The 24,567-nt window shown below is 41.4% G+C and overlaps 1 protein-coding gene and 1 long non-coding RNA gene across 3 annotated transcripts; both read right to left on the bottom strand.

The window, feature by feature from the left end:
* Nucleotides 1–4,207: 4,207 nt before the first annotated feature.
* Nucleotides 4,208–5,288, bottom strand: LOC111256442. Its single transcript, XR_002676534.1, has 2 exons — nucleotides 5,084–5,288; nucleotides 4,208–4,979 (listed from the first exon to the last, which is right to left on the bottom strand). It is a non-coding gene; the product is annotated as an uncharacterized LOC111256442 (long non-coding RNA).
* Nucleotides 5,289–7,863: 2,575 nt separating this feature from the next.
* LOC101754000 lies at nucleotides 7,864–18,873 on the bottom strand. Of its 2 annotated transcripts, none has more exons than XM_012843454.2 (12): nucleotides 18,647–18,873; nucleotides 18,128–18,235; nucleotides 17,915–18,052; nucleotides 17,050–17,358; nucleotides 15,981–16,347; nucleotides 14,267–15,747; nucleotides 14,093–14,178; nucleotides 13,788–14,006; nucleotides 12,073–12,201; nucleotides 10,043–10,390; nucleotides 8,800–8,915; nucleotides 7,864–8,334 (listed from the first exon to the last, which is right to left on the bottom strand). In XM_012843454.2, the coding sequence occupies exons 1-12, from the start codon at nucleotides 18,752–18,754 to the stop codon at nucleotides 8,171–8,173; spliced, it is 3,573 nt and encodes a 1,190-aa protein (XP_012698908.1). In that variant the 5' UTR covers nucleotides 18,755–18,873; the 3' UTR covers nucleotides 7,864–8,170. The 2 variants fall into 2 exon arrangements, with proteins under 2 accessions (XP_012698908.1, XP_012698909.1); XM_012843455.2 differs by having other exon boundaries at nucleotides 17,077–17,358.
* Nucleotides 18,874–24,567: the final 5,694 nt, after the last annotated feature.

Here is a 24,567-nt window from a genome sequence, read left to right as displayed (position 1 = left end):
TGAATTATTGTCCAAATATTGACTAATTAGGCTCAAAAGATTCGTCTCGCAAAGTACAACAAAACTGTGCAATTAGTTTTTAATTTTGTCTACATTTAATACTCGATGCATGTACCGTAAGTTTGATGTGATGGGAAATCTTCTTTTTTATAGTGTCAAAGTTGGGAGTTTGAGGTACTAACAGGCCCTTGTCCTATATATTGTGTTGTACGCAGGACCGGGGGGCATAGCATGGGCTGATTGCCTGATGGGAATCTAGGCAACAATATGACCTGTGTCTTTTCTCCTCCGATCCTCTTCTCCTGTAAGCCACTAGTCCACGACTACTTCGTGTTCTCTCACACGCAGCACATGCCATATAGTTTATGATTTGGAAACACAATTATAGTAAGTTTGTTCTTGGGTGCCCGTACGCCCATGCCTATCCACAAAGCTACGGTCGAGCCACAATCATATGCGGTAGCTAACTTGCATACGCGTGCCGGTGGTTAGTTGTCAAGCACTTGCATGATGCTTTGACCCCTGTGTGACTGCCTCATCACGCGTAATTCGAGGCCCATGTCCTTATTCTAATCATGGACGTTAATTAACTCAATAGATCTTGCATCATTGCATGCATTGTTTACTCTCCTAAACCAATCGAACGGCCAGGCTAGTAACATAATCGCATAATAAACAAGTACCTTATATTGTTCCTTGTTTTCATGATTAACAATGGTTGGTTCCTTCTCGTTGTATTATTCCATATAATACACGTGCCCCAAATCCTCCCGAATAGAGATGTGGATGTCGGCTTTCAATCTTTGTCGTTTTGCGCTTTGCATTGGTTTGTTCTTTTATAATTTTGTGCGTATATGAAGAATAAATCATTTTTTAAGTACAAAGTGAATATCAATTGTGCTATTTTCCATGTTAGCTTAGACTTATACATAGGATTAACATCGATCATCGTCATCCATCTATATGTACGATTGGTCAAAATACCCTGCTCAATCTTGACGTCACGATGCATGGATCATTGTGTAGCTTGTACGGGGAAATTAGAAAAACAAAAAGGTCCTTCTAATTTCTGGTTCAGTGTTCTATTTTGGTGTTACCCCTCGGGTTGCTTCTAATGGATAACATGGCAGGTGGCTCTGACGCCACAGGACTGGCCCCCAAACTTCTTACCTCGGTGATGGCCGCGGCGTCGAGTGCTGAAAGATAGCTGAAGGACTGAAACTAACAGTGATCAGAGAAGGGTGAATGAAAGCAAAAAACAAAATCTTTACAAAAACCAAGGCCTATACCCTAAAATCAAGGAGCCTTTCTTCTAGCAATCACCAATCTCATTAGTCGCAAACTAAGAACAATGCTAGGAAACAATGCTGATGCTAGTCGGTATATATATGTCCAAATTGTTACGGACTGCCCGTTGGAATATGTTGGTCCATCGTCCGTCGATATATGTCCTCGATGTGTCAGTCCGTCGGTATAAGTGGGGTACGTCGGTAAAAGTTTAGCGATAAGATCTCCACTTACTGCAAGTATCCATTGGTATAACTTTATATACCGATGTACTCTCCATCGGTATAAGGCTTGTACCGATGGTCCATCCATTGCTGTCCCTGGCTGTGGTATAGTGATTCTGCCCCACTAGAAGTTGGTTCTCAATCTGGTAGCTTTTGAAATACTCAGAAGTTTCGGATTTCAATCTAGAGGTTTTTTCCTTGAGCAGAAACGTCCCAAGTCAATAGTTTGAATTGGAAATTCTAGACCAATCTGGAAAGATTTGTTTGGGGAGTAATAATACAAGTTGCATTTGGTTTACAGCCGCCAGGGAATATAATATAACTGAGTTACTAAAATTTTTGTTATAATAAATAGAACCAAAATTGCGATCTCAAGTTCGTGTGGGAGCAAGTGCAATCTTTTGGTCTATATGGTTGACTAGAAATATGATGTGATCTTTGATAAAAAAAAATATTATACTTTTATTTGCAAGCTACTTTCAGGGCCACTTACTGGGCGAGCTAGTCCTACAAAAGGAGAGAGCGAAATCAAGAATAAAGTGAGCATGTCGCATGTTGGAGACAACGGCATTGGAGATTTTCGCCAGGCATGGATGGCTATATTTTAATAGGCTTAGTGCATAGTTGGCCATTTGAGATTGATTATCTCTATTTTCTATTGCTTTTTGAGAGCTTCCTTAATCAACCGGAGGTTGGAACAGTAAATTAATAGTTGTGTGCAAAACTCATGCTGAGGTCGGAATAAAATTCTTTTTTTCTAAAAAAGACCAAACCTGGTATTATGGAGTAAATCCAGAACTTCCAAAATTGCAAAAAAAAAAACAGCACGTCGTGAAATAAAAAACAACCAAATGAATTCCAATTCTAATAAAATTTCAAACGTGGGCTCGCAAAGATGAAGATTTTGTCACCGATTTCATGGATTTGGAGAAGGCCTAGAAAAGTCACGAACTATGACAAGATCCACAAATTCAAAGTTCCCACACATGCTGAAAAAACTAGGAAATTAATATATATAAAGCTGAAGAATGATTTGGGGTCCTCTGGAGATCAAGTATCAAGTATGTATGTACTGGTCCTAATATTAAAACCACACTGCTAATTGAATATAAGGAGCCCTGTCATAATTGGAGACACGCCTTATAATACCACAACAAATAAATAAAATGAATGGGGCTAAACATTGTCTTTTTTTTCTGAAATTACAACACATCAGTACTATGCTTTCATCACAAATAACGGTTTTGGTGAAAACAAAGATACACAAAAAAGAAAAAAAAAACCGCTGAAGTGAAAGGAAAGACCAGGTGATACTAAAATTTGAAGTACGAGTGTGTATTGGAGAGAATGGGCACACTTGCACACCGCCGCAAATTTTAATTATCTGTTCAAAGTGATTAGCAAAATATTCTCCTTTAAGAAATAAATAAACAAACAAATCAAATGGAAGAAAAATTTAAAAGTCTGAGTTACTTTTTGTTCCCTTTTTGTGAGAAAGATCTGGAGTGATAGAACCACTCAACTGCTGAGAGTTTGCATTTCACACAGTGGCACGCACGACGTCGTTTTTGGGTTCATTGGTCAAATTATGCGCACAGCTGTTTGATGGACGTGTTTGTGTCTATTATCAATCAGGTTTTTGATGCTTCAGGCGCACATATCCATCTGTCCACACGTTTCGACAGTGGCCTCTCAACCAGACGACCGTTACGTTGATAAACCGCGTGGACGCACACGGGCACACATACGGCCTGTTTGGGAGCACTCCACTCCAGAAAAACCAGCTCCACACTTTTCTAGCTCCACTCCATCAACTTCAAAAAAATATGGAGTTGTTGCACGTGTTTGGCTAATGGCAGTGCTCCAGCTCCAAAAACATTAGCACTTGTTGTGAATGGTCTATTATACCCATGTGAATGGATCCCACTTGTCAGTCTCCTTTTCTTCTCCTCCTTTCTTCTCCCGAGGCGCAGGGGCGGCGGGCGGGCGGCGCGGGGCGCCGGGCGCGGCAGGCCGGGGCGGCGCGGCACGCCGGGGCGAGGGGCGGCGACGAGGCGTTTTCTTTTCCTTGAATCAAACCGGTATGTGTGTAACGAGTGGCAATGGTGGGTAAATACCCACCAACTCCACGAGGAGGTCTGTAAAGGGGTTTTTGGAGCACCCCTTGAGGTACTCAAAAAAACATGGATCTACCCCCTGCTCCACCTTTCTCCTGGAGCCGGAGTTGCTAGAGCTAGACGCGTTTGGCTGCGAAATTTTCGGAGTTGGTGGAGTGGAGCAATTTTTCGTGGAGTGGAGTGCTCCCAAACACCCCCATAATTCATTTAATTACGTCGTTGCACTCAATAAGTAGTATGCTCTTTGTTAACGTGCCATTTATCCGATTCGATAAAAATTTCTGGAACACGAAAATAAAACTTCACCATCGAAAATACGTATTTGCAGCATTGAAAAAACACATCGAAAAATAGTTCAATGTACACATCCTATTCTTAAAGAAAAATTCCCAACACAATATCAGAACCTGTTGTACGCAACATTTCGAAGCAAAATAAACGTATATGTACTGCAACATGAAGAATTAATAGATGAAACATCGGAAGCCAGATATTGCAACATCTAAGGGTGTGTTTGGCAGAGTTTCCAAACCTGATTCTCTGCTGATTCCAGCAGGAGCTCTGCCAAACAATTTTTCAGAAAAGAAGTGATTCTCTGCTGATTTTAGCAAGAGCTCTGCCCAAACAGTTTTTCACAAAAGAAGTGATTCTCTGCTGATTCTGTGAAGTGATTCTCTGAAATGAACTAGGAGGCTGGGAGATGAAAAAGTAGTTTCTCCTGATTCTGTGAAGTGATTCTCCATACTAATTTTAAGAGTTTATGCTATAGAATCAAAGAGAATCACTCTCAGCCTCAGAATCACTTCTCTCAGAGAATCAGCTCTCATAGAGAATCAAGATCAGATGGAGCTCTACCAAACAGACCCTAAACATCTCAAAATTCATCAAGCAACATCATGAGATTGTATACATCTGCAGCAATCACAAACTTCTATAATATTTGCAACATAAAAAAAATCTCTACTGCAACACATAGTACCTAATGCAACACGACGATATTGCGCAGCTTCGTAACCTGCTTTTCTTTCACGGGAAGATGCAATCGAGCTGCAGCCGCTGGTCTCTCGGCGGCTTTCAAATTTGCACTGGAGTTGTCGTTCGGCCCTGGCCCTGGCTTTGTTGTCGTCTACAGCCCCGGTCTTGGCCAAGGATACGACTCCAGCGGAGTTGTCGAGGAGTTAGATGAGAGCTCCACATGGTGCTCGTTGTTCGAGGCTTGCCGCCATGGACGAGCTCCAACATCTTGTATGCGATGGAGTAGTGCGCCGCCGCCGCTAGCAACCTTAGTCGGAGGCAGTGGCGGAGGAAGGGCGCGGGCGGGACCAGGGCCCCTATGCTTTGCATTTTTCCACTGAAAAAAATTGAATTCAACCAAATTTGAAACATTTAGCCCGGTTAGCCCTCCAAACAATAAAAGAAAAATGAGTTCCTGCTCTGATCGGAGGAGGGCCGCACGCGGAGGGGCTCGGTCCACAGGAGCTCGAGGAGGCGGAGAGGTCTACGTGGGGTGGGGTGGAGATGAAACTAGCTGCCACAGCTGGGTGTGGGCGAGCAAGGCCAGAGTGTAAAAAGTGAGTGGTGATCGAATTGCGTTGAACAGAGGTGCCCCTGATTCTTGGATAAAAACATGTGGATAGAGTTGTTAGAATAATTGCCTATATATTTGTCTTATGCTACTCCATTCAATTTGTCCATGCTAAAGTTGTCGTCAACCAATATATATCAACATCGGTTTCAGGTCAAACACGTCCATCTCAAAATGCAGGGGAGCCAAACCTTCCAACTGCCATTGATGTGACCTTGTAAACGACGGAAGGCATGGAGATGAACGTGAGGCACTATCACAACCTAACTCTGGATATATCCTCCTATCCTGCATTAACAAGATTCTCCACTGAAACACGACAGCAAATAAAGCCTTCTTCGTCCTGATCAGCTACCGGTTTTTGCATCGCTTCATTCTCTAGCATAGTAGTACTAGCATTATGACTTTAGCTTGCAACGGAAAGAGACATGGACACTTTTTGTACCTTCATGGTAGCGACATTTAACTAACCTTGATCTGAACTGTCAGATTGACTAATTCAAACCAAGCAAAAAACAAGACTGACTAATTCGAAGTTAATCAGTGAGTTAATGATTGTGTTTAAGATGAAACGGTAAACGTAATGTTGCATGGATCAACCTATCCATGTTTTTTTATATAAAAAAAAGATCATGCAAGTTCGAATTGATGTGACACATGGAATAACTGTATGCTTTTTCTCTAACAGAATTTACAAATTAAATGTGAAGTCTAGAATTGTGGCGCCTTTGGTGTATTGGGTTGGCACATCTGTGACAAGAATATATGCATTTTTGTCACGGATAGGCAGTTCGTATGTAGTTTGTTAGTGTGTCGTTTTCCTCGAATTGATGTTTCAAAGGGCAGCAACAGTTTAGTCTTGAAAACTTCAAAACAAAAAGTTTAGTCTGAAAACTGAGAAGGAAAGATGAATGGGAGGCCGAAGATGATGAAGCTGGCGGCACCGCCTGCTCCTAAGTTAGCGCTGGACGGTAGTCGATTAGAAATTCAAAAGATTTATATGTATTTGACATCAAACTGAAGCAGAAATGGAACTTTATGTGCTATGATTGTCAGAATAAACTGTACAGCGTAAAATTGTAACTTGACCGGGTGGATCGGACGTCGGAATTAGAGTTATTTTACGGTTCATTATAATCCGAAATATGAAATAAAACATGACATAATGATAGCTAAAATAGGAGCATGATCCATTATGTCCATACTAATGAACATAAAACATGCAGAGGACATTACAAACAAATGTAATCAAACAGAGAAATCAAAAGGGGAGTACCTGCAGCGGGGCCAGTGCCGCGGCACTAGATGTGCTGTTACTCGACATTTCGAGTCTATTCGATGTAGCCGATCAAAATCGATGTCGTGCAGATGTTCACCGTGCAGTTGCGTCTCCAGGAAGAAGAGGTGCACAGCAAGCAGTCGCGCAGATGCACTCCCTAAAAACTTGATCGCCCTTCTACTCCTCGGGTGCAAAGTCTCTAGCAACGCATAGATTCGGAGGCCTGCTCTCCCGACGAAGTAGTGCACACAAATCGCTGGAACGGGGACAGCAAAAACGCAACGCAACAGTTTTGGTGGTGTGTGTAGTGCTCGGAAGACCGAGGAGCGCCTCTCTTGCACCAGAAACCTTTTGGGTGTCCAAATTTATTGCGATTATTCGGTTGCTATCTAATGGCAAGTTACTAGTAACCCCAACCATCAACGGGCAACCGTTACTAGTCATTTGTTGTTAGCCTTCTAAACCACATGACCCTCTCAACTTTCAAGATGATTTTATTACAAATGTAATTACCACCGCGTGAATGTACCTTGGGATTTAATTCAATTATTAGCCACCGACCCATTTAATCTAACATCGGATTCTCAGATGCTGCTAGCTGGAGCCAAACCTGAAGCGTGTGAAAAGAACTGGTTCTCTTTACTGATCGCCGGCATGGCATTGGCCTCAGCATTGACGGGAAAAAAAATGATACCTTGAAAACCATCAGTGCGTACATATATTTCGTTGACACACGAAAAGGTCTACATCAAAGTTAACAGCGAGTGAGCTCAGATACTAATATTACGATGATATTCTCTCCGTAACTACGACACGGAAGGAAACATGAAGGAAAATTTTCTGGTCACGCCCATGGAATCGCCGCCGTGAGTGTGATAGAGAAGTGCTGCGGCCACGCCAACTACGTTGATGGCAGAGAAAGAACTAGTACAAACCAGGGCTCAAAGTTCAATTTCCCTCGCCATGGCCCATGGGCTGCGGAGGGTTGTCACAAAGGCACATGGCGGGCGGCTGGCAGCCTGTCATTTGCAAGGCCCTAGGGCAAGTATAAAACAGAGGCGGTGCACCGTGCACACTTGTCTATGTAAAAAGAATATACTGATACACATATAAAGAATTATTAAATCAAGCACAACTGACCCAAGTAGGCATAACCACCAGAAACTGTTAAAAATGATGAGATAGAATCGTCATTATAAAATGCCCTGAACATTCAACGCCTGTTGGGAGTAACCACCAATTCATACGTGAAGATGTTAGATAAGGAAGAAGAATATCTGGAACCAGAGTAAAATTGGAAAGAAGAATGCCAAGGAAGAAGGTACCATAAGTGAACACTTTTAAGCAAAAATAACTATGCGTTCATTTTGGTTGCATTATGATGTCACCTCTCCATTATATACAGTAATTTCACATATTTCACGTGCTTAAAGGTCTGGCAACTTTTTAGTCATTGTTCATGGCCCTTGTTAGTGTTTCAGCAGCTGTCTGCAAAGAGCATACATGCTTGCTACCTAACATAGACATCTGGAAGCTCTTACTTACAGGTCAAGAAGTGGGGCAACTTACAACAGACGACTACACTTGCTGTAGTGCACAGTGCCGAGATAAGAATCAAGCCAAAACCTTATACACATAGCAAACTGTAAGCTACATATATACAATAGCAAAATTTCTGTTAGCTTTCTGCAACGGTTACTTTATCCATCCTAAACATGTGCTGATCTGTCCCTGCATCAGTTAGTACCTTGTCCTGAGTGTAAAGTAATACCTGGCATCCACCGTCAGTCACTGCCACTGCACCTGATTTGGCATCAACAGCAACACAGGAGACTGGCCCACCTGATTACACGACTTGGAGATTAGTGAACCATCGTTACATTTGATTAGAATTATAACGACGAGGGCATTATTTACAAAACAGACATATAATATAAAATAGATAATTCACTCCAAAATAAATGTAACAACAACAAATTGTGGTTAACATTGTCGGCCACACACTGTAGTAACGCCCACAGGTGAAATTGAGCATAGATTAGCTTAGCCACGGCATACAAACATACTACAGTTCCTAGTACAATCTATTATTTAACAATAACGTTACAAGTTACTTCGTTATAAATGTGGAACTCCATATGGTTTGTAAATATATATATACATAAGCATGATGTTTAGATGATTTGTTCACAAGATCAGAATAACAATAGATTATCATTACCTTACTGATTTGTACTAAGAATTTAGCATGTTTTGCATTCCAACATTCTACCAGACGTCAAGAAGACATGGTTCTGTGTCACTTACGGTTAAAACACTGTGTACCAGTCAGTTTTCTCCCAGAAGACAATTCCCACAAATACAGCAGACCGCCATGTGTTCCAGCGAATCCATAGTTACCGGAGGCATCTAAAGCAGTTACTCTGAAAAGAAAAAATGTACATCAACTGGCAAACTGATGAAGATTCAACTGAGAAAGGGTATCATCATGCTGAAAAGAAAACTCAAGACCTAGTTCAAATATATTTTGCACTTGTATTTAACCCCTTTACCTTTCTTGATGAGGAACTTTAGGTGAGCAAACTAGTCTAACTTTATCCAGTAGCTCATATAGAAATCTAGATATAACTCAGTTTTAAGAATTGCATGCTATATTACTATGCTGATGATAGCCCCAGCATGGCAGTTTCGATTTTCAGCCTCCATGAAGATGGAACAGTCGGTCGAGGTTATCCATCAGGGACAATGAAGTGACAGGCAAGTCTAGACAGTAAACATCCGTCAGGGAAGTCAGGCGACGAGAACTTGGAGGTGGAATAGCCCTATTGGATGATGGAACAGGATTTAGGAGAGGAGCTACTTGAGGAGATGGGATACTGTACTGTAGGGGACTTTGATTATTCATTGCTTGACAATTGCCCTAACAAATTGAGCTAGCAAACCTTGTCTCTACCTAACATGGCTTAAACTCTAACAAATGTGAAGCTACATTGATATCTAAGTAATCTAAGAAAAAACATTACCTATAAAGGCTTATCTCTAGGCCAACTGCTGAAATATTATTGTGCACTATGGCAGCGAGCCAATACAGTGAAAACATTGCGACCTACTGAAACGCAAACCCACCTTTTGAAATCCCATTCAGTGAAGCTGGATTGAATTTGTTATTAATCCTTTTTGCCAAATATATACTTCTGTGAGATGCAATTCTAAATCTATACTCCTTGATACTTGTGGCAAGATACACGTACTCTTGTGAAATTTGCTAAAAGTTTTATTATCATCTTCTATTATGATCCTTGCTCTGTAGCACCAATCATGTGAAAAACAGGAGTGCTTAGCTCGATTATTTCAGCTTGCTGACACAATCACACAAGCATACTAATCAAAATACACCACCAACAGTAAATTAAACGGTTGTCCTGCAACATAAAATGATGATGCTTATCCATAGCCATTAACAAAATTGAGAGCAATTGTCAGTATGCGGTATTTCCTCCAAAAAACATGAACATATGGCATTATACAGTACATGGAGAAGTGAGTATACCTTGTATCCAAAATATTCCCCATAATAATTCTCTTCTTTGCTAGCAAAGCTAGCCTCCATCGTGCATTATGCACCTTGGTTTGAAGATCACATTGATACTCAGCTACTGAAGCAGAAGAAATCAGTACCCAAACTGCTATATCTTCTCTTGGTGGCGTCATAAAGGACTCCTGGTCAATTTTTCTAGACATGCCACTGATCGTGATCCCTCGTAGTTTTTTATCAATGTCATCAACTGGAGCATGAACAATATCCTCCTGCAAACTACAGAGACCTACTGGCAGAATCTGGAAGACAATGTTTCCGGGAGCTGCAAAAATTGCCAATAGTGTGCGCTTGGAGATGTCCCTAAGAAAATTATTTAATTTCATCAATCATGTCTATTAAAAGAATATATGAAGGCAGCAGATCATAAAAAAGAACTGTATTTAAAGAAAAACTGAAATTCATGCAGTTCATTGTAACTTAGAACTTGTTAACATGCATGCATGGATGCATGGTTACATTTGTTATAATGTGAAGATTGTTAACACAAAGTAAGAAGAGCCAATAAGCGAACTCTTCATTATGCAATACAAATTGTTATTGCATTGGACATTCCAGAAACCAAAATATTCATTTCATGTTGATCATGCATTCATGTGCCTAGAGCTGTAATCAAGCATAATTTGACCACATCCTCCATGTTCCTCCTCTCACTTCCAATCTGATATATCATGGGCTGGGTGCATGCCCAAGGGCTGAAGGTAGGGCACTCATCCATGGGCAGCCTGTCATTGCTGCTATCAAGGGTCTGAGGCTGGTTGAGAGGGAGCAACTAGAGATTAATTTGATTCTCTATACATAATACATGGATAAATTTACCGTTAACAATTCATTTTGTTACACAAAGAATCCTAGAAATATGCATCTAACATGATTGACTAACAAATTATGATATATGCATGAGCTAAAATATGATATATGCATGTAGCTAAGTAATTTAAGGATAACATTTCAGCAAACTGGATGAATGTTACAGTAATCGTATAGCCAGTCCATGCATCATCGTTGGACCCACATGCATAACAAGTATGTTCTGATCTGTTTATTAATATGTTGCTAATTTCTTCCATTTCTGAAGCATATATTATCATTCTCCAATATACTAGTGTATGGATTTTAGACTTCTACTGTAGTCTTGACCCTTCAACATTGTAGGCCTTCTAGTAAAGTTTGGAATCATCCTATGAACCAACTTGGTTCCCACTTGGCAACATATTTCTTATATATCTACCTATGTATTAAGGATGATAAAGCTTATGTAGCAGCAGCATCATTCGCATGTTTCCAAAGTTAACTACTCCCTCCAGACCCATTTTTAGGTGCCACCAGTGGAAGTCCGCATACCAAGACGAGGAGGTGGGAGTGTGCGTTAGTTAATTTCCAGCGCCAGGTTACTTTCGAGTGCATGGTGATTGGTTCAGCTCCCAAATCTGCATGCATGCATGCATGCAAGTTCTTAACTTGCTTCTTGTGATTGGTTCATTTTCAATACAATGACTGCCTGCTAGCAGCTGCATTCCTCGGTGCGCTGCCCCACCAAACACTACAGACTATGGCCAAACTGAAAAACACAATTACGCCTTAAAAACCGGACTGGAGGGAGTAATTAAGTACAAATTATCTAAAGTTTCCCAGTGTGGTAATAAAGGTCCTTTATGTAGTATTGAAGGTCTAAAGTTTAGCAGCATCACCATTTACTTGTTTGTTGATTCAGACATAATACTGGATTCAAAACTGCTTACATACTGCAATGAAAATGGAATTGAACTCTGGCCTTTTAGCATCTTGGAGTATGAAAATGCATAATTCACATGTTTCCCAAATTGGAGATGATAACTGGCATGAGACATTGGAGATGCACTAACCAAATAATCTAACCATAACAAAAGAAACTATCACGTCAACAGTAACAGCAACACTTCACTACCATTCCCTTTGGCACTGCACAATACACAAAGTGACAAAATTAAGATGCAAGAACTTACCACAAACAAAATCCACCTGCACCATCATGGCCCATAATGAGAGAGTGGCTTTTTGGCATTCTTCTAAGCTCCAGTACAGAAGGACCCACATTACCCAAACTAGGAATCACATACTGCTCAGATATCTCACTGTGAACACAAGGAAAATAAGTTGGTACAGATATATGAATCAAATCTAAGGGGAGGTCCTGCAATAAATATGATTTCAAATCGCAGTTGTCATGCCTAAGCAAAAGGCAAGTACAACCATGATCAATGCATCAAAGTAATGCTGAGGAAAGATTTGAACAATATGAAAGAATGTACTTAACATGTGTTCATTTGAAATAATAGGTAGGTCAGCCACTGGGGAGGGTATGGGCAAAACCACTCTTGTTCACACCCAAACCCATATAATTATTATCCACTCCTAACCCTCCCCAATCCCACCCTTATCCAATGGATAATTAACTTTGTACTACATATATATACATATCCAATTGATTAGTCGTACCCTCCCCATACCCTATCCTCCCCATTTCTAATGGGTATATAATTTTCTACACATACCCTCCCCATTTAAAGTGGGTGTGGATTTGGGGAGAGGGTATGGATACCCAGTGGCAGGCCTAATAATAGGGCATCCACAAGACAAACAGATAGGCATTTGGACCAGAAAAATTCTCAGACTTCTTTTGCACTCTAGTTTTGTTAGTGTGCACCATATTGGAAGTACCAAAAGTCCTTAAAGCTTTGGGATGTAAGGACAACCAGTACAAAGAACGAGTTCTATTTGTTAACAAATATGAGGAAAAAAAAAGGAAATTGGAATGTTAAATGACTTTGTATTTATAGTATAGAACTTCGAAAATCTTAAGTTTTCCAAAGGACTAAATGTTTTCTATAATTTATTAGATCTGACTTCTAGTCAATTATTTAAAATCAAAAGTTTTAACAAGTCATGGGAAATTGATCTACTTATGTCAAAGAAAGATCTAGCATACATTATAGAAAGGTACCTCAACAGTTCAACTATTTTTCGCTGGGACACCTTAGAAACTACTCCATATTACATAATTTGTATTTCCTAAGTAAATACTACCTCCATTCGGTTTTAGTAGGCATATTAGGATTTGAAGGAGTCTTTAGAGATATAATTTGAACACCAATTTCTCTTACAATATCATCAGTTGCTACAAAATAAATGTCGAATTAAAAGATATTTGAAATACGAAACTATTCATATAAATTTTTATACATTAAGCATACATATAATTTGTAATCATTGGTCAAAATTTATGAGTAGTGGCTTTTTAAATCCTAATATTTTGACTAAAAGCGAACGTAGGGAGTAGATGAGTACATAGAAATTTATGCAGTGATTAAGAAGCCAAGATCCTATATAGTTGTACTGACAGATAGTATAACCCTACAGATCATTATTAAATCATATGCTTTATTTTGGTATATGGTACATGATTAATTGACAAATTTGAGCCATCAAGTGAGTGTGCACACATCTCTTGGCTAATATAAGATTTTGATTTTCTATTGAACAATGAATGTGACACCTGTCATTTTCTTGATTTTAAACGTATAATAGATTGATACAACATTTACAATAGAGAACAACCATTCAATTAAACCTTTTGACATGAAAAGTAGACAGTTACTAGGAAAATAACATAAAATTTGAGATGGGAGGGGAGCATATAATGCTTATATTAAAAATGTACCTCCATCCATTGACCATCTCCCAGATATGCAAGTTTCTGCTGTCTTCACAAGCTACAATGTAATTTGGTTCACAGATCAAAATGCATGACACTGTCCCATTTGGCAACAATTTAGTTACAAGTGAAACATAACCCAAGTTAACAGATACAATTTTCAAAGAATTATCCTCGCATCGGCCCATCTTGCAAACCGAGCACAAGCAATCAATGTTTTGCATCCTGTCAATAAGCATATTAAATCAGCACCAGCATAAGGGGTATATCCAACATCTTCCTGCATGTTACTAAGGGATTAAGATTACAACCTGCAAAAAGGTATTCTGATGCAGCTCAGGAGGACCACAAACTGACCATCAGGAGTAAAATGCAAACCAGATCTTGCTAATGAAATCTGAAAAGAACAGTGCAGAGGAACTTAATGCAATGTTGCATCACCAAGGAGGGGGGAGGAGAGAATTGTGGTCACAGAAAGCTCTTACATTTCCTGCAGAAGACTGGTCCAAGGAGGGCAGTAGAAGGGTTGTGTAACCAACAAAACACGGTGGTGCATCTTGCTGGTCTTTAGTGACAGTATAAACATAAACAGATCTTTGGTAGCTCTCCAGAAGGCCACACAATACATAAATATATAATCTGCTATGATTTTTAGTGTTTAACATGATAGACAAGACAGGCATTGGGTGCAGGTAGCATCCCACAAGCTCTAGGTGATGACCTGACCTTCTTGCTTGTGCTTTTGTGCATTCAGATCCTAAACCATGTGTACAATTAGTGACAGAAAGGGCATGACCCTGTTGGTGATCAAAACCCTCATGTTCACCCTTCGGAGGTATGCGTTCACAAACATTGCTCTCCCGACAGACAGGTATTATTGTGTTCTTATTACCATTTCTACATCCAGCCTGACATTCTTCCACTTCACCAAGCAAATTTCCTTTATCTACATTAGGTCCATCACCAACAGGACACACTTCAGTGGTGCTTTCTCCTTGTGGCCCATCATTAGAATGCCTGGCTTTTTCTGATGGCTCAAAAGCAACATATTTGTCAATAAACTCAACATCATCAGAATGGTAACTAGTATTACTCTTCTGAAGAGGATCATTAGACTTTTTACATTCATAGTTTACACCATGGAACCTATTTTCTTTCTGATCAATTGCTGGCACTTCGGTATGTTGTTCATCCTGCAAGTCCAACAAAGATGATTTCGCCTCGCATGAAGGTGGCTCAGTCAAAGTTGAACTGACACCATGCTTGTCCCACTCCGCAGCATCATTGTGTGCATTGGAATGAACTGGAGCATGCAAGACATTTGCTAAACGCTCCCCATTCTTTGAAACTGCTGAACCATGTCTAGTAATAGCTTGTGAACAAACATCAATTAATTTATTGCCAATACTCTTGTGGTACAAAACATCCATGGATTCTGATGAGCCATTTTTTGTACCATTTACAAAGTCATTAAATTGCAATTGTTCAACAATACCATTATACTGGTTGCAGTTTGCAGGGTGGGAACTATCTTCCCCACCAAACTCTTCCTCTAGACAAGCAAGGAGTGAATCAGACAAAATATATTGACCTTTTTCATGATCGAATACCACATCAGGTGCATTTGTGCCATCATGTACACCAACCTGACACTCAAAAAGTTTAGCATGACCTTCAGTTCTGCCATATAGCAACTTTAAGTTCTCATCAGGTCCCCTAGAGCATGCATCATCAGATTCATGATGATGAACATCCACGGATTTGGATGTATTATCACCCAAAATCTGTGTATCATCCTCAAAACTATCTGCAACAAAACCATTCATCTTGCCTAATTTAAACACATTTGTGCAGTCATCATCAGCAAAGCCATTTTTAACCATATCACAATGAGAGCCCCCATTGTCACACATTCCAGAACTATTTTTGCTTATACCTTCACCAATAATTGTAGGTACAGTTAAACCTGTTCAAGAGAAGAAACTGTTCAGCACCATACCTCCTTTACACAAAAGAAGAAGAAAAAATCATCAGTCAAATACTGTAAGACTCCAAACCAGGCTGCTTGCTTGGCTATAGAAGTTTCCGTTATCAAAAGGAAAGGAACACCATCTAACTATTATGATTAATCAAATTTTCCATGAAGACATATTCACAAGGCAACAATAAAGATATATTTTCACCAGAAAATTTTGTTACCTTGGCAGCGACCGTCAGATGGAATGTGAGGTGAAGCTGTTCTCACTGAAACAGTAGACTTTTCTTTCTTTTTACGCTTGGATTTCTTCTTTTTGTTAATTTTCTTGAGAAGGGGAATAGCTTGGGGAAGCAAAATAGACATCATAGACTTTGCTACTTCCTTCTCAGCCAATTCTATATCAGTCTTTTCAGAGCTCAAATAAGAACCTGAAGATAAACCAACTTGTTGAGATGAAACTGGGGAAGGCTCTCCCAAGTTATCATCACAAGAAATGTACTTTGAATTGCCAGGGACTTCTTCCAGCAACGAAAGCGTGCACCTTGAATCAGAGACATCTTCCAACAGTGCTCTACCTGCAGGAACTCGCTTGAACATTGAAAAACAATAATCATCATCAAACAATGCCCTTTCAACACAGAAGAAGTGTATCATTACAATCTAAAGAGTTGGACACACGAGGATGATTAACCAGATCACAACTGACCTTTAAACCCTTGCATAACATCCTAACTATGGTGCATTTTGATTGTTTAACAGTGATAATAAGATGTTTTGTGCACAATCATGGCATTAGAGACTAGAAATATGGAGGCAATAAGAAGGTGCATGTTCTCACCTAAAGGTGTTGAAGTATATTGTCAACTTTTCATGAAAATCTTAAGCTTTAGGGTGACAACTATCATCCAGAAAAATGCATGCGTTCATTAATAAAAGAAAATGCCAGAGGTGCATTCAGTAAGCAAGGCTATGTAACTCATGTTGGAAATAAAGCAATGCAACAATACGCAGGAAAAAAATCTACAAAGTTTTACAGAACATTCCTGATTACTGAAGCTACAAAGAAGTACCCTAAAATTGTCCCACATGAATTGTTTAGTGCTATCTATGTGAAATAAAGTCCATTAGATCACAGAAGATTCAAACATTAGACTAAGGTTACCAATAGGCCAGAAGTCATGTAATTTATTGCAAGTTGACTGACAAAACTGATGTGTGGCACATAAATAATCAAGCACCAACCACACTTCAAGGGGAAGAGGGGGGTAAAGAAAGAAGAGCTCAGCTTACTTCATTTGCCTTTCTATGAGTAGATACCTTGCGATTATCAACTGAAGTAAACATGTCTTGGTAGTGGACCCTCTTAGAGGGTCTTTCCACCTGGCTTGGCTCTATACTTCTTTTGCAAGTTCCACCTTCTATGCCCAAGCAAACAGGCAGATCTTCAGCCTCAGAAACATCAGCTGCATCTTTGTGAGTTAACGGTACAGCAGCCTCAGAAGTGACTGAACAAGGCAGCTTTAGTTCAACTGTTCCAGTTGAATCTACTATAACCTCACGAAGCAATCTCTGAACAGATGCATTTTTGAACCCAAAAAGCTGCATAAGACAACAACAAAACTAAACATGATTAGAATTTGGCTAGTAAACATGAAAATGTGCACTTACCCCTGTTCAATCTATTCAAGAAAGTAGCCGGACGTTGCTTCCTATTGATTAATATTGTTGTTTCCTACGGAACAAAATAATTGGATTCCTGTGTCACAATTAGTGTATGTGCCAGGGACCTGGAGTTTTAGTTCTCAATTGCTCGAACAAAATCGTTCCTCACTATGTGTGCCTTTTTCCCCCTTTGGTGTTCTACTGACCAAAAATCAATTGCTCTTATGCTGGAGATGCTAGAGGAAATACATATTCCACCGTCCGTGTAACATTGGGGAGAAAAGAGTCAGGATTACAAACTACAAAATAATTTAGGGATGGATATTTTGATGCAGTGTAAAATGTTGAGTAACTAGAACCTTAACTATTTTAATTACAAACCCAATCACACTATGCCATCTTGGCACAAATAAAACAAGCAAGAAGAACCTTGACTATTTTGATGCGATGTGATGTTGCAAAGTAGCTACAGATGTGGAAAGTCAGGACATGCCTCAGCACCATCAATCTTCTGAGGGAAGCTCTTTCTTCTCTGCCAGTTCCTGACTTTAGCCCCAGTCTTCTTCTGGAGGTTCTTCCAAGCAAAATCAGGGGTCTCCCCTGTCGCCGAGTCTCCTTCAGTGGATGTGACCTGCAGATTGAACTTATCAGGGTACCATCTGTTTCCATACACAGCCAGGCCAAATCAGCATGTAAGGTTCATCACCAGGAATATCGGCCCCCTGGGCCCCTGTTGGATTTCCATGGTGAAGGATATCCCAGAGAAATGGCGGACTGCATGGTAACCCACCGGATAAGGGTACCGATCCTTGCCCTTGGATGAATTACACATCATGAATTAGTCAAGCATGGATAAAATTACCAAGAAAAAATTGAGATCACTGATGGCAGCATTGTGCCATAGTGTGTACTGAATTGTTAAAAAAAAGCATGGCTGGCAGCTGGAATTGCTGCCTAAATGTGATCTAATCTAAAAATTGCGAATGTGTATCCTAGTATACTTCGCTTCGGTTCGAATCCCCAAACTAAACTGCAGCATTTCTAGCCTAGATCCCCATCTAACGCCCAATAAATAAATAGGAGCTAAGATAGTAATCCCCCAACAACAGGTGCCCGCGGGGGAATCCGCGTACCGCGAGAGCGAGGCGAGCGAGCAACAAGTCGGGCGAGGTAAGGGAGATTTGAAGGAGAAAGCGAAACCCTAGGACCTGGTTGGAGATCTTACCCTAGAGCTGCTCCAGTATTTGCGCTCCCAGTCGCCGCCGCTGCGGTAAAGCGCCCCCGCCGACACGACCTCGATTACGCGGTCGCCCTCCGCCTCCTCTGCTGCCATCCTCCTCGCCTCCAAGCACGGGGGCTGCCTCTGGGAGTCTAGGTTGGGGGGAAGCCGGAGGCCGGAGGGGTGCTCTCTCTCTCTCTCTCTCTCTCTCTCTCTCTCTCTAAGCGGGCGGGCGCGAATTCGGGGGCTCGGCGCGCCAAAACGAAATTAATTCTTTCTTCAACGAGCCAAAACTATAGACTAGGGCCGGCGCCGGCCCATGTAACATCCCTGATTTCTGGGTGAACAAAAAAAAGTTCATTTTCTTCTAAATCCTTTTCCCGTCTATGGAAAGTTCAAGCCTCAACAAAAGAAGATGGAGAAAATTATGCAACCTTCAAAGTGAAATTTTGATATATTTAATATTCTAAATGAGCTTTTTTTTTCATAACACAATATAGACATACATACACATGCACACACTCATCCATGTAAACACGTTACCGACGTGCTCACAAGCTACCAGTATAGTTTATTCCTGAAATAAATTCAAAAAACAATACAAAGCACATATGCTGAGAGTTTTACACTAAACAAAAATTAACCAACTGAAGGTACATGCTTTGTATCTTGCTTGATGGCAAATTGACAATACAAGTGTAAGTGCTTCGTATCTCTTAACGGATTTCGCATCATTGTCATTGAGCCTCTTCAAAATCACATGTACATCCATCGCACTCCCAAGTCCCAACCCAATCCAAATCTCACTGTTGGAACTCCTACTCTCAACCTTATCCCATCCATCCTCCTCTCTACTATAGCACGCGTCCACCTCAATCTTCCCGTCTGTGGCCCCCTTCCTTTCCTCCTCCGGCGGTCTCGCCAGCGGCAAGAGGAAGGTGGGCTCACCTCTTTTTCCCTATATATATTAGTTTCGTTTTCATTGACTATGCCTTTGCCTAGATAGCTGCCTGAAGGCCTCCTAGCCGTCGCTCCCTCACTATCGTCGTGGCTGGCATAGTCGCCGCCATCGTCCTTATCGCCGATGTCGACGTCTGCTGCAACGGGATCGAGGTGAATTTGAAATAAAATAACCTCCTCTTACCCCCCTCACCCAAGAAGATCCCCTTCGCTCCTCCTCCGTTCGCCGATGCCTTGTTCTGGTTGCTCCGGTGGTCGATCTGGTTGCTTGGTCTATAGATCTGGACCCCTGCCCTATAGGTTGGCCTAGATTTGTTGTTGCCTTTCCCGTTTCACCTCCAACCCTAGTCTCCCCTATCGCCCTTGCCGTCACCCGTTCTGCTACAGTGGTGTGCTCCTCTGGTGCTTACCCCTTGTAGGGTTTTATCCATGTTCAAGCTATTCACCACTCATCGGCTTTGAAGATGTCATCTTCTACTCCACCGCCGCTAGTTTCATCTTCATTTTTGGGTCGCCGGCGATGCTCATCCGACATCAACATCTTCATCCAACCAAAGCCTCTGTGAGGCTTATCCGCACTAGTTCCAAGAGCCTTCATGGGTCCCCTGTGACACCGGTGCCTCTAGCGGCCCTCGCCAACATTCTCATCAACAACGGCGAAGAAGATCTGCAGCCTGGATGTCCGACCCTCTTGGGGTCAACCTCGGCGACAAGCGCGCTCTCGTGTGCACATGTGTGTTTGTGTCCCTTCCGGACATTTCAGGGCTGGTTTGTATTTGGGTCTTCTTTGAGGACCTTTTTTGTAAAACTATTGTGACTTTAATATATCACATGGTCTTTATAAAAAAAAGTCACATGTACATGCTTTTGTACCTTTCTTACTTCATCCCAGTTTGTTAGGGCAACCATTACTCTAACTCTATATGTATATGAGTACACACCAACACTACAATGAATGAATGTGAGTTGCAACAATCTACTGGCATTTTGCTTGCATGGTATCAGCCTTCCTTTAATCCTAACTTTTCGATGCCTCCTCTTCCCGCAACATGAGCTCATACTCCTCTATTGCCTCCAACAGCTCGCCAGCCCCTCAGTACACACTACGTAGGTCACAACACAACCCCTCAATGCCTCCCAACATATTAACATAAAATGGCAAGTCCCAATATGATGCTTGATTTCAATGAATCCAACTAAATTAATGGACTCTATCTTGCACTCCACCTTTTGCAAGTTCGGTCTTCATGCACATCGGTGGCTCCACCCATCACGGTGACTCTGACTAGGTTCAGATGGACTTCAACATCGTCTCCTGGATCTACATCAACATCGTTGATGAGATCCTCTGTGTCCTCAGGACCAAGGGCACAACATACAAGCTTTGGAAGTTTCCATGACCACAAAAGAAGCATGCTTCGTGTATGTCATCATGAAGTTTCCTAGTATGTATCAAGGAAACATGTCCGTGATGTCCTACTACACCAAGATGAAAATCCTTGCAAACATGCTTCAAAATGTCGATGCTCCGACCACCGATCAAGATCCCGTGATGAAAACATCCTACACAGCATCAACCCTCATATCCACACCATCATCCCTAACTCACAATGCATCTGAAGCTATTATCCTTCCTCAAGAGGCAATCTGCCTTCTCCTTGAAGAACATAGTCTAGCACAATCATTCTATTTGCACGGTTTGCATGTAATAACTAGGAAAAAATCTATATAACCCCCCTAACCTATTTATGGTGGTGTGCATCACCCCTTGATGAGGGCATCCTGTGGCGGAACCGTCCAACTTAAACTGGTTTAAGTGCGCCTAATCGCTATCAAAACAGCAATTATCCAAAACGCACTTAAAACAGTGTAGGTCCGGTAGTCCGTTGAGTGTCCCTAAGACTCCTCGAAACATCCACTACGTGTTTCATAGCCATACATCAAGATGACTTCCACGATGGGAAAGCATCAACAAATATTACATTTTTACATACATATCAAGATACGGATTATTACAAACCATAATTTGAAACAAACTTAACAGTGCAGGTTAGAGCAGTACTAAGAGTTTAAATCTTAATACAGTCCAGGCAAATAATTAAACAGCTGAGTTTTATTCTAGGGTATTACGAGACTCGTAAAATACCCTAGTTCTTTGGGGCTTCTCCCTCAGCGGACTCTTGCTGAGTTTCTGAAACAGCAACAAGGATCCCCTGAGTACGAGGGTACTCAGCAAGACTGACCCGACTAACCAATATATATATAGTTTTTTTAAAAGAAATTGAATGATGGTTGTTTGGTGTACTGGCTGACTCACATATTGCGGAAAAGGCTTACTATAAGTGGAACCTTAACTTTATTCTTTTACTTATGTTTAGTTGTTACCTAACCAGTCTAAATGAATAAAACATTTTCAGTCTAGATGAATAAAACATTTTGAGCACTCAGTGGGACTAAGTCATACAACATATTAATTCCAGTAAAAATATTATATTCAAATGGATTACACTACGATGCTTAATGGTGATCAAGTGCATTCATAACCGAGAATTGCGGCGATCCGGACCGATTTACATCCTGCAGGAGATACCCGACCACCAGCTATGTACAACTGCACCGGATTTCGATTAGTTGTACCTAAGGATTGGGAATATGACTACCCGAACTCAGGGACGCACCCCCACATGGGACCTCACGTCTGGCCCGATCTCCATGTGAGTTTCAGTCTACGCCCTGCCATTCTTCTGCACGTCAAGTACGGGTACGAAATAACTAACCTACTGGGCTTTACTGATACCACACCCAGTAAGCAACCAGGTAAAATCACTCTACTGGGCTTTACTGATCCCACACCCAGTAAGCAACCAGGTAAAATCACTTGATCAAAGGTTAAGACAACGAATGGGCCTTAACCAAATTAACTTATTAGACAGAACTACCAAATTAACTTAGTAGACAGAACTACCATCTCTAGTTTCTGTCCACATTTCAAATTCCAGGCTATTTTCCTTGATTAACATGTATGACCAATTTAACCTTAGAGTTGAGTAACCAAGTTACTTGAAGGTATCTAAGTATTGCTAAGCATAGGATAGTTACTAATTAGTTGAACAAGTGGCAAAGATGTCTTGAAATATAAGGTATGATTATGCACAAAAGTGGGTTGCAATCAACTCCTAGACTTAATGCACACATAAGGAAATAACCAATAATTGGACTCATGATAGTAATTTTCGAAAGTAGATGGATTTAGATGCAACGGGGCCTGCTTGGGATTACGAAGATGTTAGTTTCAAACACCTTCCAAAGAAAGGAGTAACTTCAACGTCCTTCTCAAACTCCTGACTCAAACTCCCGACGAACTTCATATGCATGGCACGACTCCTGACTCGAACTCCTGACGAACTTCATATGCATGGCACGAAAACCAATTCAGGAACTTCAGGTTCATATGCATGGCACGACTCCTGACTCGAACTCCTGACGAACTTCATATGCATGGCATGAAAACCAATTCAGGAACTTCAAGTTCGATGTACATATGCATGGCACGAAAACCAATTCAGGAACTTCAGGTTCGATGCAAGTTACAAAGACTGACTATACAACTTATCTTCACGATAAAGTTGCTAGCCAACACTAAACTACCCATAAAAGATTAACCCACAATTTATTTTCTTAACTAACCTAACTTAAACCTTTTCTTTTATTTAGAAAAGCATTATAAATAAATTCTAATCTCAAAACCTAACTCCTATGGATTACTAAGCATTTGTGAATAATAAAACATTATTCAAAATTTTATACATTTTATAAAGACTAAGTATTTATTTAAATACCTTAAATAAAGGTACTAAATAAATACCTAAATTTATTACCTTTTCCTAGGGTGTAAGAATTTTTGATGCATAAAGGAAAATAAAACAAACCTAACAAAATTGGTTTCACTATTTTTGGACAATTCTATAAATTATAGTAATTAAGTGAAGGAAATAGATTTAGATCTAATTTCTAAACAATCTAAATAATTTCCCCACAAAACCCCCCGGAAACTCTCTTTTTCACGCGCATACCCTTTACCCACGGTCATAGGCAGGCGGGCCCAGGTCAACACAACTTCTCCTTTTTACCAGTGGCGCGCCGGTAGGTGCGGCAGAGAGCTCGCCGGCGGCGAGGTTCTCGGCGGCCGGGACTGCCCGGCTGCGTTCTCTGGGGCAACGCGAACCTTGAGCGGCATTTTATCGAACAGGTTGTGGACGGGGTGGATGGCAAAGAAGAGAGGAAAAAAATTGGAGCTGCTGCTCTATCTTGCTTCGTGGAAAGCAAATAGACAGGAGCTCAGCACGGTGGTGTGCGTAGCTGGTGGTGCTTGTTCATGCGAAGCAGGAAACGGAGAAAGGGGACGGTGTGCTTGAGCTACTGGAGAGAGAGGGAGAGAGAGCAAGGTTGCTCCTTGCAGCTTGCTTGTTTGCTCGATGGGGGAGAAGAACAGAGCAAGGAGGAGAGGGGTGCGGTGGCGACGGGCGCACAGGCGCAGTGAGCAAGGCGGCTCGGGCTAGAGGCGCGGGCACGGTGTGGGCGGCGGACCAAGGCGGCGAGGCGCTGGTGGTGGTGGTGCGTGTGGGGCGGCGAGCCAAGGTGCGCAGGCGGTGGTGCAGGCCAGCGGATCGAGCGGACCGGAGGCCAGGCGCTATTCTGTTGCTCTGCTGTTTGCTGTGCTGCTTTGCTTCCTGCGCCAGAGGAAAAAGGAGACAGGGATGGCTCAAGCTTGCGCTGGAAGAAGGAGAGGGAAGAGAGAGCAGGTGCTGCGGTGCAAGAAAGAGAAATCAGAGGAAGCTGGCGCTAGTTGTGTTCTTGCAGTGGGGAAAAGAATGAAAGGGCGGCGGCGGCCACTCGTTTTAAAGGCCGGGAAAGATGGTTGTGGCAGATTAGCTCAAGCGTGACACGTAGGGAGCTCCAGTGGCGAA

Source organism: Setaria italica, chromosome II (genome assembly GCF_000263155.2).
Source record: "Setaria italica strain Yugu1 chromosome II, Setaria_italica_v2.0, whole genome shotgun sequence".
Lineage (NCBI taxonomy): Eukaryota > Viridiplantae > Streptophyta > Magnoliopsida > Poales > Poaceae > Setaria > Setaria italica.
Note: the sequence above shows the minus strand (reverse complement) of the source record. Positions and strands in the feature narration are given on the sequence as shown.